At 36.7% G+C, this 12,300-nt stretch overlaps 1 protein-coding gene across 2 annotated transcripts in view; it reads left to right on the top strand.

Moving 5' to 3' along the window:
* MYO5C (myosin VC) overlaps positions 1-6,997 on the top strand; it is a 34,638-nt gene extending 27,641 nt beyond the window's left edge. For both annotated transcript variants that reach the window (XM_086471706.1, XM_086471705.1), the window contains exons 34-41: positions 203-298; positions 1,260-1,414; positions 2,552-2,641; positions 3,989-4,139; positions 4,547-4,829; positions 5,817-5,991; positions 6,506-6,586; positions 6,845-6,997. In XM_086471706.1, coding sequence (XP_086327832.1) covers positions 203-298; positions 1,260-1,414; positions 2,552-2,641; positions 3,989-4,139; positions 4,547-4,829; positions 5,817-5,991; positions 6,506-6,586; positions 6,845-6,997 — 1,184 coding nt within the window. The remainder of the gene's footprint in view (positions 1-202; positions 299-1,259; positions 1,415-2,551; positions 2,642-3,988; positions 4,140-4,546; positions 4,830-5,816; positions 5,992-6,505; positions 6,587-6,844) is intronic.
* The last annotated feature ends 5,303 nt before the right edge of the window (positions 6,998-12,300 follow it).

Raw genomic sequence — 12,300 nt, 5'->3', positions numbered from 1 at the left:
TGAATCCAGTGAAACTATTCACATGAATAATATAAATGTTACTTCATTCATAGTGCTTAGAACCATAAGCTAAGAACATTATTGTGAACAGGGCCCATATTCTGTTATTACAGAGAAAACTGCTTTTCCCCAGTAGTTTGTTCTAACATGAACATTAGCTTAGCTGTTTACCTGCAGGTAACAGTGCTTTTGTGTTTGACAGCTGAAGCTCATGTGCCAGCTTTGTCCAAAGAGTACATTGGAATGATGGAGTACAAAAAAGAGGATGAAGAAAGGATCATTCAAAATCTGATCCTCGGTATTTTAGTTACACTTCAAATTTTATCAGTAGTCAACCATACTCAGTGTAGAACACTACAACAACAGCTACAAGGCAGCATGTTTCACTTCTGTTCAAAGTTGCCTTTTTCTCACTCTCTTACCACCAATACAACCTGGAGGGCTCTATATTGCTCTTTTTTCTACAGCCAGACATTTCAAGTACAGAAGTGCTTTATCTGTGTAAAAATCATTTGTCTGACTCTATGTAGTGCTGACTCTATTATCTTTCTTATTATTTGTTCACTTATAAAGCTATAAATCTCAAGAGCACACCAGGGACTTGAATTTACTTTCTTCCTCGTCGTCTGCTAAGTCTGTAAGTCACTGGGCTTATATCCATGTGTGATGGATTACTCTCCTGTCTGTCCTTTCCATATCATTCCCTTCACTGAAAGGAAATGTACTTTCATGTTTCTCTTGTTACTTTACAATATTAATCTTACTGCCAAACCAGCTTTTTGCATTAGCTCACAATTAATACTAAACTCGACAAATTTTCCATGTACATTAGTATCATTATTAAATACTGCTTGGAAACAGTATTTTATCTCTTCCTTTTCTTCTCACCTACTTCAGCCTTGTGAATGGTTATACCTTTGTGGACAAAGGTGTGTCATTAAACAATGCCAGAATTTGGTGGGGCCTCCAGTGGGTAGTTAAATGCAGATTGCTTTTTGAAGTTGTCCCGTCTGGCATAGCCCATGCTGGACCTTAGAATTTGCTACAATACTCTCCTGCCTCTCTGGAAAACTTACTTAATACCCTCATACGAACAATACTGTTAGAGAAGTTTTCAGAGACAAGCAATTCATCAGTAAATCAATTCTCAAGTGACCGGTCACTGAAGAAATGAACCCCATAGTGCTTGTCTTTTTCAGAATGATACATTGAATCATTGAATTTTTATATAATAAACCTGATGACTCTCCTTCATGCAGATTTAAAGCCACGTGGAGTTGTAGTTAATATGATACCCGGCCTTCCAGCTCACATCCTATTCATGTGTGTGAGGTATGCAGATTATATGAATGATGCTGACATGCTGAAATCTTTCATGAATGTAACCATTGATGGTATCAAACAAGTTGTTAAGGTAGGAATTATGTTTGGCTGTACTGTACTTTTTGATTTTTTAATGTAAGGTTTAAAAGATGCATGTGTAGTACCTGGGGAATGCTGACACTTTCATTTGCTAGTATTCCTATAATAGCATAATAATTGTTAGTGACACTCATTTTGAAGTTTGTAGTAGTATCCCTGTAAAGCCTCCAGGTAAGGTTCTGCTGTGCTGAACACAGAATGCACAGAATGCATTAACATAAATTATTTTTGTCTGAAGAGCTTGTTGACAAAATAATTTAAAGTATTTTACATTTTACAATGAGCAGCTGCTTAGGTGAAGTGCAACTGTGCTTTCAGCACTGGTAGAAGTTGGATGAGCAGAAATAAAGGTTAGTATGTCTGGCAGCAGGCAGGTATCAGAATTTTAAGAGATTTTTACACTGCTGTTCTACTCGTGTAATGTTCTTTTGATGTGTCATTTGGTACTCCAGCATTAGTACCCAAATGATTAAGCTTATGTTGCCAGCCAGTTTACAAAATCAAGTCATAAACAAGAATTGTTAGCCTGTTGTCTCATCAACATAACGAATGCAGCTATGGGAGTGCTTTGTTACGGGTTCATAACACAGTAGAACACCAGGCATGCTTTGTAGCACAGGCAGGAATGGACTGTGGTTTATGCAGTTGAATTTGTTGTATAGAGAATACCTGTAGTTTATTCGCAAACAAATTTATACCATTAGAAAAGCTCATGTTTACTTAGCTAAGAATAAAACATACTTACACATAGTTACACTTGTGTTTATATGTAGTTCAGTTTTGTTTGTGTATACAGGTGGTGTTCACACTTTTTTGCCGGAAGGCCTTCAGTACACTATGACGCTATGCATAGAAACATGTAAAACTGTTTGGTTCAGACTAATTTATTTAGCCGGTCTGTCATACAAGACCTAAACAGCGTTCACCAAATAAAAAAGGGATCTTTGCTATGTGTATATTAGCCTGAAAACAAAACATGATTTCTTCAGCTAGCATGTATAGATGCTGTATGCTCCTTCTGCTATAGATAGGCTTTATGATACTAATTCTGTAATGGTCTTAAGTTTAGTTATTAAATTAACTTTATGAGACAATACCATTAGAAGATGGCTTTACTTACCATTTTCAGGAACATTCAGAAGACTTTGAGATGTTGTCCTTCTGGCTTTCCAATACATATTATTTTCTTAACTGTTTGAAGCAGTACAGCGGGGAAGAGGTAGGAATGATTTAATAAAATAATTTCATGACTTTACCTTTGAAAGACTTTAATTGGAATTAAAAATGGTGTTAATAGATAGATAATTATTCACCAGCTCAGCACTGTTCTTCCAGATATTTACGTATTCACATTGCTCTGCAGTGGTGTTATGTCTTACACAAATAATAAGACAGTGTAGAACTAATGGATCAAGTGAAATCAAGGAAACACTGAAGTGCTAAAGTAGGTTGAAGACATGACATGGAAACTGCTACTTCATTTGAACTCTTCCCCATGAGTTTAATGTGAGCTGGACTTCAGATATCCAGCTATGTATATATATAAAAACCAGTTTTACTATTTTATAATTGTGACCATTCAGACACCTACTGCTACCAAAGTAAGATTACAGAAGAAAAACTCGGGGAAGGAGCAAAACAATCAAATGACCAGATTTTTCCTTATTTCACTTGCTCATTTAAGCTAGGCTTTAATATGAGATTCAAAATTCTTTTGATTCTTTTAAATTGAAAACTATTACTATTTTTTTTGCTAGGTTTTATAAACTTAGGTTTAATATAGGTAAATTGAACTGAAATTGCATTGACACATAAGAATATAGCCTTCAGGAATAAAGCAAAGAGGTACCATGCAGACTTGGAATCGCAGTAACTGTACTGTCTACACAGCAATACTCCCTCTTGTGGTCATAACGGTAGCATCTAAAGAGCAGTGGAGAATTAAAGACATGTAAACTTAATTAGTAGCAGTCTTTTATAATTTAGTTGCAACAGATAGGGGAAGTTCTGAATCCACAATATTAATTAAGAGTTTTAATCTATATTTCCGATGAACATTGAAGACTTCACACAAGTTAGGATTCCGTCTAGACTTTTGAAGTCAGAACTTTCCTGATGTAAAGTCCAAAAGTGAGATCGCTTTGCAGGAATAAAATGTAATGGGTTTTTTTTGATCGCCAACAGTTTAAACAATGGCGTTTTGGCTTTTTTATTGGGGGGGGGGGCGGGGCCGGGCCGGGGAGGCGGGGGGGTGGAACAAGAGGAGTTTGCTTTGTGTTTAAGTGATCTAGGAATTGCTCCAAAGTTCATTGAAATCTATGCATGCCTTTCCTTTGCCTTTAGCAGGCTTTAGGAACAGAGTAAATGTCAACATAAACTGGAAAATTAAGTATGGGAAGCCCAGAACTGGAGGCATCCATTGAAGTTACGTGTAGCTTTGACTTATTCTGAGACTGTGTTCAGCCAGAGATGGGATGAGTTACTCTGAATACGTACATTACGTTGTAGTAAGAATTTATAATTACAATGTTATGTGATTTCTATTTATTATATTTACAACTTCTAGGAATTTATGAAGAGTAACACTCCACATCAGAATAAGAACTGTTTGAAGCATTTTGATCTCTCGGAATACAGACAAATTCTTAGTGATTTGGCCATTCGTATCTATCACCAATTTATTATTGTAATGGAGAACAACATTCAGCCCATGATTGGTAAGACAGCAGCAGTCCAAACTGACTTAAATGTAGCTTTGAAGTATACGAATGACGCTTATACATGGATGCAAGGGGTGGGACAGGATTTGTGCATATGTGTACCTGCATGTGTGTTTCTGCACGTATGAGTTCCACTGAATGGTATATCCCCACAGGGTTTGGAAAGATTTTTTTCCTCACCACATTTCCTGGTGTGGGATAATGCTTTGAAACCGATCAACATTCTACAAAAACAAAAGGCTTCTTAAAATGTGTGTGCTTCAGAAGCCTTCATTAGTATCTTACATTTTTTGTATTAACTTTTAAAATATTCTGAAAGTACGTTTTGTTCAATAAGTAAGTTAACGTAACTGAAACAAGCATTAGGAGTTTGGTCTTACCAGTTATTTTCTGTTGTATTTCAGTACCAGGCATGCTGGAATATGAAAGTCTTCAGGGAATTTCTGGCTTGAAACCGACAGGGTTCCGTAAACGTTCTTCTAGTATAGACGACACGGATACCTACACAATGACCTCTATCCTGCAACAGCTCAGCTATTTTTATAGTACTATGTGCCAGAATGGCTTGGACTCTGAGCTTCTAAAGCAGGCAGTGAAGCAGCTTTTCTTTCTGATTGGAGCTATCACCCTCAATAGTCTCTTCCTTCGCAAGGACATGTGCTCGTGTAGAAAAGGAATGCAGATAAGGTAAAGCCAGTGAAGTTTCAACAAGCTTGGGAATGAATTCTTAACACTCTTATGCCCTTTATCTCTAAGTCACTGGCTATTCTGTAACCGTTCTGCTGGAAGTAGCCAATTGGTTTTTACTCTTTCAGTAAAAGTAGATCTTTGTGTTTTGGGCTGAGCTTTTTCAAAATAACATATTACAAATTGTTCTTTCTATGGAAACAACAATGGAGGAAAAGACAGAAAAAGTTACAGTCTGGGGTTTAGTCAGACGTGTTTAGGATTCTTTCCATGCTAGTTCACTCATGATGTGACAAATAGTATTTTTAATTCTTTCTTACTATAGTAAACAGGTGCAGCGTCCCCTGGCTGGCAGACAGACAAAAGCTGACTTGCATCTTTCATGCTCTGTGATGAGAAAGGCACTGAGACAGAGCCTGTGAGGATGTAGTTCAGGCATCATCTGTCTTGTTATGAGCGTCGAGAGAACATGCTCCTAACTGTTTTGCAGAAGATACAGTTCATTTGTTCTCTAACAGTCTGCAGACTAAGGTGAAAGAAAACCAGTAAAATCTTGACCCATCTGGAGATATTACTAGAAGAAGGCTGCTTTAACCTTTAGGTGATCAGTTATAAGCCTGGCCCTGCTTTGTAATATGCAAAGATTGTTCTCATTTCCTGTACAACCTCACTTGTAAATGAGTATTTTAAAGACATATAGTGCTACAGTGTAATAGGGAATCCCAGTATATATTAGTAATTTTCTGTAAATAACAGCTAAACTAATAACTTGCTTTCTAAAAAAAATTAAACATACAAGGGATTAAACTTACAGATCAATAAGCTATTAATTGTTTGTTTTTATAATCTACAGGTATGGTTTTTAACTTGAAATGTATGAATTTGAACACTGCATTAGAGGATCATTCCTCCTTTGGAAGTCTTTAATGTAACTTGCTTCTTAGGGGGAACTTGACATTTCTGTTGTCTTTTCGTGGTTTAACCCAGATGTAATATCAGCTACTTGGAAGAATGGCTTAAGGACAAGAATCTTCAAAGCAGCAATGCTAAAGAAACTTTGGAGCCTCTATCTCAAGCAGCCTGGCTCCTTCAGGTCAAAAAGATCACAGAGGATGATGCCAAGGAAATACCTGAACATTGCACATCTCTTTCTACTGTGCAGGTAATGAACCATCTGTTTTCTTCTGGCAGCACCAATTGCAGAGTCCTAGCTATCTAAAATAATTTGTTGCAAAGAGCTATTGGCCTTTCATTTGATAAAACCAGCATTCCTCAGCATTCCACATCACCACTTATTAAACTGAATTTTTAACTCCTTATTCCTGATTGTTAGCATTTCAACTGCTCCCATGGTGAATACTTGCCTGCTTTGTTCTGTCCTATGTTTTTGTTCCACAGTCTATTTCTTTTCTTTGTCACAGGCTTTTTTTGTTTCCCTTAATCAATTCAGCTTTTTCTGCATCATCTTGATCCTTCTGACACCTCTGGAAATGAGGCATAGCAATCATCATCTATGTAAAAACTCATTAGGTGACCAGTCAAATTTCTGTCTTTATTGTAAAATTCTTTACCGAAACTTAAATTAAATATCAATAAAGATGTCATATTATTTCTTTCTTCTTTTTGTCTTCTCACTTCTTGTGACACACTAAAATAGTCTTTTGCAATTTGAACAGATAGTTAAGATCCTCAACTCATACACTCCTATAGATGATTTTGAGAAAAGAGTGACGCCATCATTTGTTCGTAAAGTCCAGGTAAGAGCTACAATTATTCTTTCTCATATTCAAGTTACAGGATGCTTCATACACACAGTTTTTGATGCTACGTAGTTACACTTGTCCTTCACATCATATTATTACTAAGTTGCTCAGCTTCTAGACATTTGGAACTGATCAAAACAAGTCTCTCTAACATCATGTGAAAGCAAGGTTTGCAATGAGAAACAAACAATGTACTGGTTTTGCTTTGATTCTTAATACAGTATTTTCTTACCCTTTCTGTTATAATTTCAGGCTCTGCTAAACAATCGTGAGGATGTTCCACAGCTGATGCTCGATACCAAATATCTCTTTCAAGTGACGTTTCCTTTCACTCCCTCTCCACATGCTTTGGAAATGATACAAGTCCCCAGCAGCTTCAAGCTTGGCTTTCTCACAAGGGTTTAATAAACCCAGTGCATTGGTATTTCCTCAGAGACTATATAAAGACAGGCAGACTTTCCGGGTTCATTTCTCCAACTAGTGGATAGTATGGCAGCTTGCAGTGAAATTAAACTGTTAAAAACTTGTTCTTGAGTCAAGACTTAAAAAGTAGGAATAATTTCAGCTTGTGATTTACATATCTCTTTTCTTGCTCTCCTCCCATCATTACAGTCCTACAATGATGGCTTTATATCATCAGCTGGACACAAAGCTAACCATACAGTTTTCTAGCCCAAACCTGACAAGAAAAGTGTTTATCTGATAAGTTTGCATTGGTGCCCTGTCAGCACCCATCAGAGGGGAAGACTGACATGTGATAAGCGTTGTTACTTTACAATTTTCCTTGCCTTCACTTCCTGTAATGAGATTTTTTTTTTTTCCCAAGGTAATTCTGTTCATTGCCTTGATATACTAGGTCTGTTTTACAGTAGCTTTCATCCTTCTGTACTTCTTATACCTTTATTCCTTTCTTTCATGAGTTCCTCCAGAAGACTGTAGTAGGAGGGAAGAGAAGGTACTTCCACAATTGTTTTTTAAAAATCAATATAAATAGCTATACTGAAACTGGGGAACTGAGCTCAATCTAAGAGAATTGCTGTTAGAAACCCACATTGCCTTTTTGTCGGGGTGCTGGCCTGGCTCCCTGAGTGCTTGCATTGCGGCTCAGGCACGCTAGACAGCTCTTTGGCCAGGGGAAGGACTAGGGTGCTCTTCTTGAAGACAGATTTCAGTTTTGTTCTCTGCAGTGACAAGTCTGGATTTTCATACCAGTCGTTATAACAGAAGTCAGATATAAAGTTCATGTCATGATCCAGGTTTGAATTACAAGCTTGTTTCTCTAAAAAACAGGAGTCGTGTCCTGGTTTGGCTGCATCTCTAGTGCAGTGTATTTCAGAGTATACACTGAAGTATGCACACGTGCACATCATCTTTCTCCCTTTCTTTTTTGCTGGTTTTCCTCCTCCAGTCCAGACCCTGAGTAAGAGTGAATGCAGCCACTGTTCCCTGGTCTTACTGACAAACCAAGCTTAATTCCTTACATTTTGTCTTTATTTTATTTCAGTTGCAGGATCCTTAGATCCTTAGAAGCAGAAGTGGTCCCCTTTTTGCTTTGTTCAGCCTTCTCCCTACAGTCAGAATGCAACAAACAGTAACTTTGTTTAGTACTGGACCCTGTCAGAACAACTGGAGAAACAGAATTCACCTCACCACAATGATGAATGTCCTTAGAAACTCCTCAGTAAATAATGCTCATTTTCTAGCTAGTAGCTAGTCTATTAGACACAGTTATTAAAACTGAGTACTAAAGCTTTGAAATATTTAAAGGATTCCAATTAATTTAGTTACTTTAAATGTCACAGGAAGGAACAACCAATTTGATTTTTTAATTATTATTATTATTACACAGTGTTAGTACTGCTTGTTTAATTTCACAGAACAATCTGTAAATATAAAGGAATCATTCTTGATATTAGTGTTCTTGGTGTTTACTATTTACAGTGAAATATTCATGGTGATATCCACAGAGGTATATTCAAAATATATGAAGGAAAAAAATTGTGTTTTGTTTAATAACAATAAAAGCTGTACAAAATATCACAGACATGTAGGTAGACTACTATTTTAATCTGTTAAATAAAGTAGCTTTTGCATTGGTAGTGCTTTGAGTGATGCAATAGTTATGTTTTCAATATGGGATCATTTGAAAGAAGTTACTTGGAACTCCATGAGTATTAGTGAGTACTGTCAGTCTTGTATTGCACCATAAACATTTATTTAATGGTCCAGTTGTTTTGTTGTAACATTGTGTATCTTCCTGTCAGAATGGTATGCTGTCCTTGCCTCCTCATGAGTTTCTGTAAGTATTTTAATGCAAGCAAGTTCTGTTGCTGTAATTTGTGTATAGCCTTTTTTTACAGTTACTGGAGCTGTATGGCTGTTACCTAGGATGGTATGAGTAAAATCACAGCCCACTCTTAACGTCCACATCACAAAGATCAGAAGGCGTGTATGTCTTTATGACAAAAATTGTTGATCAAGGAAAATTGTTCTAACAATTTGGTGCGAGGTTACTTTGAGACGTTTGTGTGAAGTGTGGTATTAACACTGTGTATGCAAACAACATAATGTATTTTTAAAAGTCCAAAATCAGTTACTGTATGCTTTCAGAAACTTCCCTTGCTTTTGCTGTCATTAATGCCTTCAGTCAGTACGTAGGTGCAGAACTCTGTTATCTGTAGTTCTAAATATAAGGAGCAGTTTTAGTGAAGGCAGATACATGAAAGAGGCATTACTGAGGTTAACTTTCCTACAATGATAGTAAAGCAGAAAGCTATTTCAGTCCCATGGGAAAATGTCGAATGATGATCCCTACTACAGTGGGAAAGCACTGAAATGGCTTATGGAGAGATATGTAAGATGCTGGGGGCATCTGTGGATGTGTTGTTCAGACATGTGACTTCTGCAGTTTCTGGGAACAGCACTCAGCAGCATAGGTGGTCCCTTTCAGTCCTGTGTTCCCATAATATTCAAATAAAAAAGATGAGGACAGGTTACTTCTACCCAAGTCTCTGCTGGGCTGAGACCTAATTATTTTTTTCTGTATTTTTTTTTCTCCTCATTTTGTCTCGGATCCTATTGACTATCAAATGCAAAGATCTAATGGCATGATTTCAGTGACTCCAGTAGCGTCTCAATAATAAGTGTGATAAGCCTTCAGCACTTCTTTAATTTTTCAGATGTGTTTTCATAAATTTTCCCCAAATTTTTTCAAAGACTGCAAAACCCAGGAATTTTTAATCTTACTGATTTTAAATTTATCATCTTAAAACAGGTGAATAGTAAAAGTATATCCAAGGAAGAACCAGCATGGACACTAATCGATTTGTTTGTCTTCTAGATTTTGTAAATATAAGATTGACAGTGCTATTTGTCAGAAGTCAACCTGATAGTCGGAAAAATCAGTTGTCAGTTACCTCCCCAATATGTTTAAACTTTAACGTTTGGAAACCATCAAAAAATTGCTGCTGTATGGAACAGGCAGGTAGGATCTAGTTTGTCTAATAGTTTATGTTCTTTATTCTATATTCTGGAAGAGGACAGTTAAAATAAAGCCTTCAAACTGTAATCATCAGTTCGTAACTGACCTGAGGTGATACAACCTGAGAGGCTGAGCTTTAAATACCCTTTAAGTAGACTTAATAGGAAGGTTGCCTTTCTGCATTAGCAGTTGCACACGGCTTATTTAGTCGTCTTGAGAGTCTCCAGGTTCTTGCTGTTTGAAAAGGTAGGTAATTTTGAATATTTATTAACAAGATTCATTGTACAGAATTTCTCTGTAAGTAGCATATTTCTTACTGTATCACCATGCTAGCATTTTTAAATTTCTACTGTAACTTTAAAAACCTAGTAAGCTTAAAATTTCAGGCTACAGCGCAAGTTGTAATCCTTTTAGATCTTTTTGATTTAAATAATTTATATCTGTATAAAATAGTATACAAATCCATCATTATCACAATCAATCTCAGGTATAATACTGCTTTTTAATTATTCAGAAGTTTTGTTGGCTTCTCATGTAGAAAATTTTGTAATATGTCATAATCTCATCTGAAGTAAAATACTGATAGCAGGTATGATTCACCCTGTATGTTACTCCAGCAAATTCTCACACTTTAGCAAAGATTAATTCTGCCCAGAGTATTTATTCCAAGCCTCATAGCTCCTTGTCTGAAGTCTCTAGATCTAGTAATGATATTTTGTTCAAATAAGATGGCGTTTTCCCCTGTAATACCTCACTTTACACTTCTGAAGTCAAAGTCTAGTTGGCCTGGTATCTTGAGGCTTCACACCAGGTATATAAATCTGTGATTATATCACCCAAGTTGCCCTCAGTGGGAACCACTAACTCTAAGAACCTCGGGATAAGAGGTTACTCGGCTGTAAATGTCCAGTTTTAAGAATCTAGCAGAACTGAGCCCTGGTGCTGTAATCACTTTAAAGCTACGAGCAATACTAACAGAGAAGGTCCCTGAAAGGATGGCAGCCTATGGTCACAGGCTTATTGTCAAACTTCAGGACACATTTGTTCCTTTTCATCAAATGGAATATAAACCTCCTTGGCTGTGTGTAGCTATTGAAAGCTACAAGCAAATTTCAGATTAATGTGCTGTCGTTCATGTCAGGACAGATTGCTTCACACATGTTCTGGGATGAAGTTATGCATCTCCTGGAGACAACAGCAAAGCTTTTACTGACTTGAGTGTGGGCAGGATTTCTGAGTTCATCATCTCATTTTTCAAGTATCCGCTGAAATACTTAAGAATAAGCAGCAGCATGCAGGCAGGTGCATAGAATACAGTTTGGTTTATTTTTGGTATAATGTCCAGCCAAACAAATTCTAAAATCTGCATAGCTCATTGAATTTCTTCTGCTCCATTTAAATGTCTCTTGCAATAGCTTCTTCTGTTAACCCATAAACTCATTATTTATAGGTATGTCTAAATAATGTTAAAAGCTTTCATTTTAGAATGGTAAAATGTCCCATTTTCCCTATGAAAAATGTAAAGAGAAAAATGACACTACAGTATTATTCTTGTTTGGTTTTCTGACTATCAAATAGTTTTGAATTCTCTGTTGACGATAGTGCTTTGATCCTAGAGATGCCTGGCTTAAGAACAAAAGTTGGTTTATAATGACCCAGGTTGCAGTGTGCTTGAAGCATCAATTTCTGCTCAAGCAGCACAATGTTCATAATATTTTTGTAGCTGCTGACTGAATCCTAGGTCTTCTTTTCAGCTTTAAAAATCATGCATAATATTGACTATTTAATAATGCAGTGGAAAAAGAGTAAGTATTGATCAGTACAGATTTTTCACAAATCCAGCTGTTGTTACGCATTTCTGGTTACTGTCTGCTGACTGTAGTTAAGTAAAAACTAAGAGTAATTCCCTGCATGTAATGAATCCCTGTGCTCAGTGCACATTATAATGATGTGTAATCAGTGAACATTATAACACAATATATATTTTGTTTTTTATTTTTCTTCATAAAAATATAACCTGCAGAGCATGTGACTGTCTTGCATATCGTGACAATTCACAAGCTTGAGAGATTAGTCACAGAGAGAGATTATCCAGGCTACAGATGTCTATATACAGCCTAAGCTGCATTAGCTAGCAGAGCAGTAGCAGTAGTGGGAAGCTTTGTGCTGGACTGGCATGCACTCTTTCCTTCTTCTCTGTTTCTTTCAGCTCTCTCGAACTGCAAAG

This window comes from Leptosomus discolor, chromosome 11, assembly GCF_034619465.1.
Source record: "Leptosomus discolor isolate bLepDis1 chromosome 11, bLepDis1.hap2, whole genome shotgun sequence".
Classification (NCBI taxonomy): domain Eukaryota; kingdom Metazoa; phylum Chordata; class Aves; order Leptosomiformes; family Leptosomidae; genus Leptosomus; species Leptosomus discolor.
The sequence above is the reverse complement of the archived record's forward strand: the minus strand, read 5'-3'. Positions and strand labels throughout refer to the sequence as shown.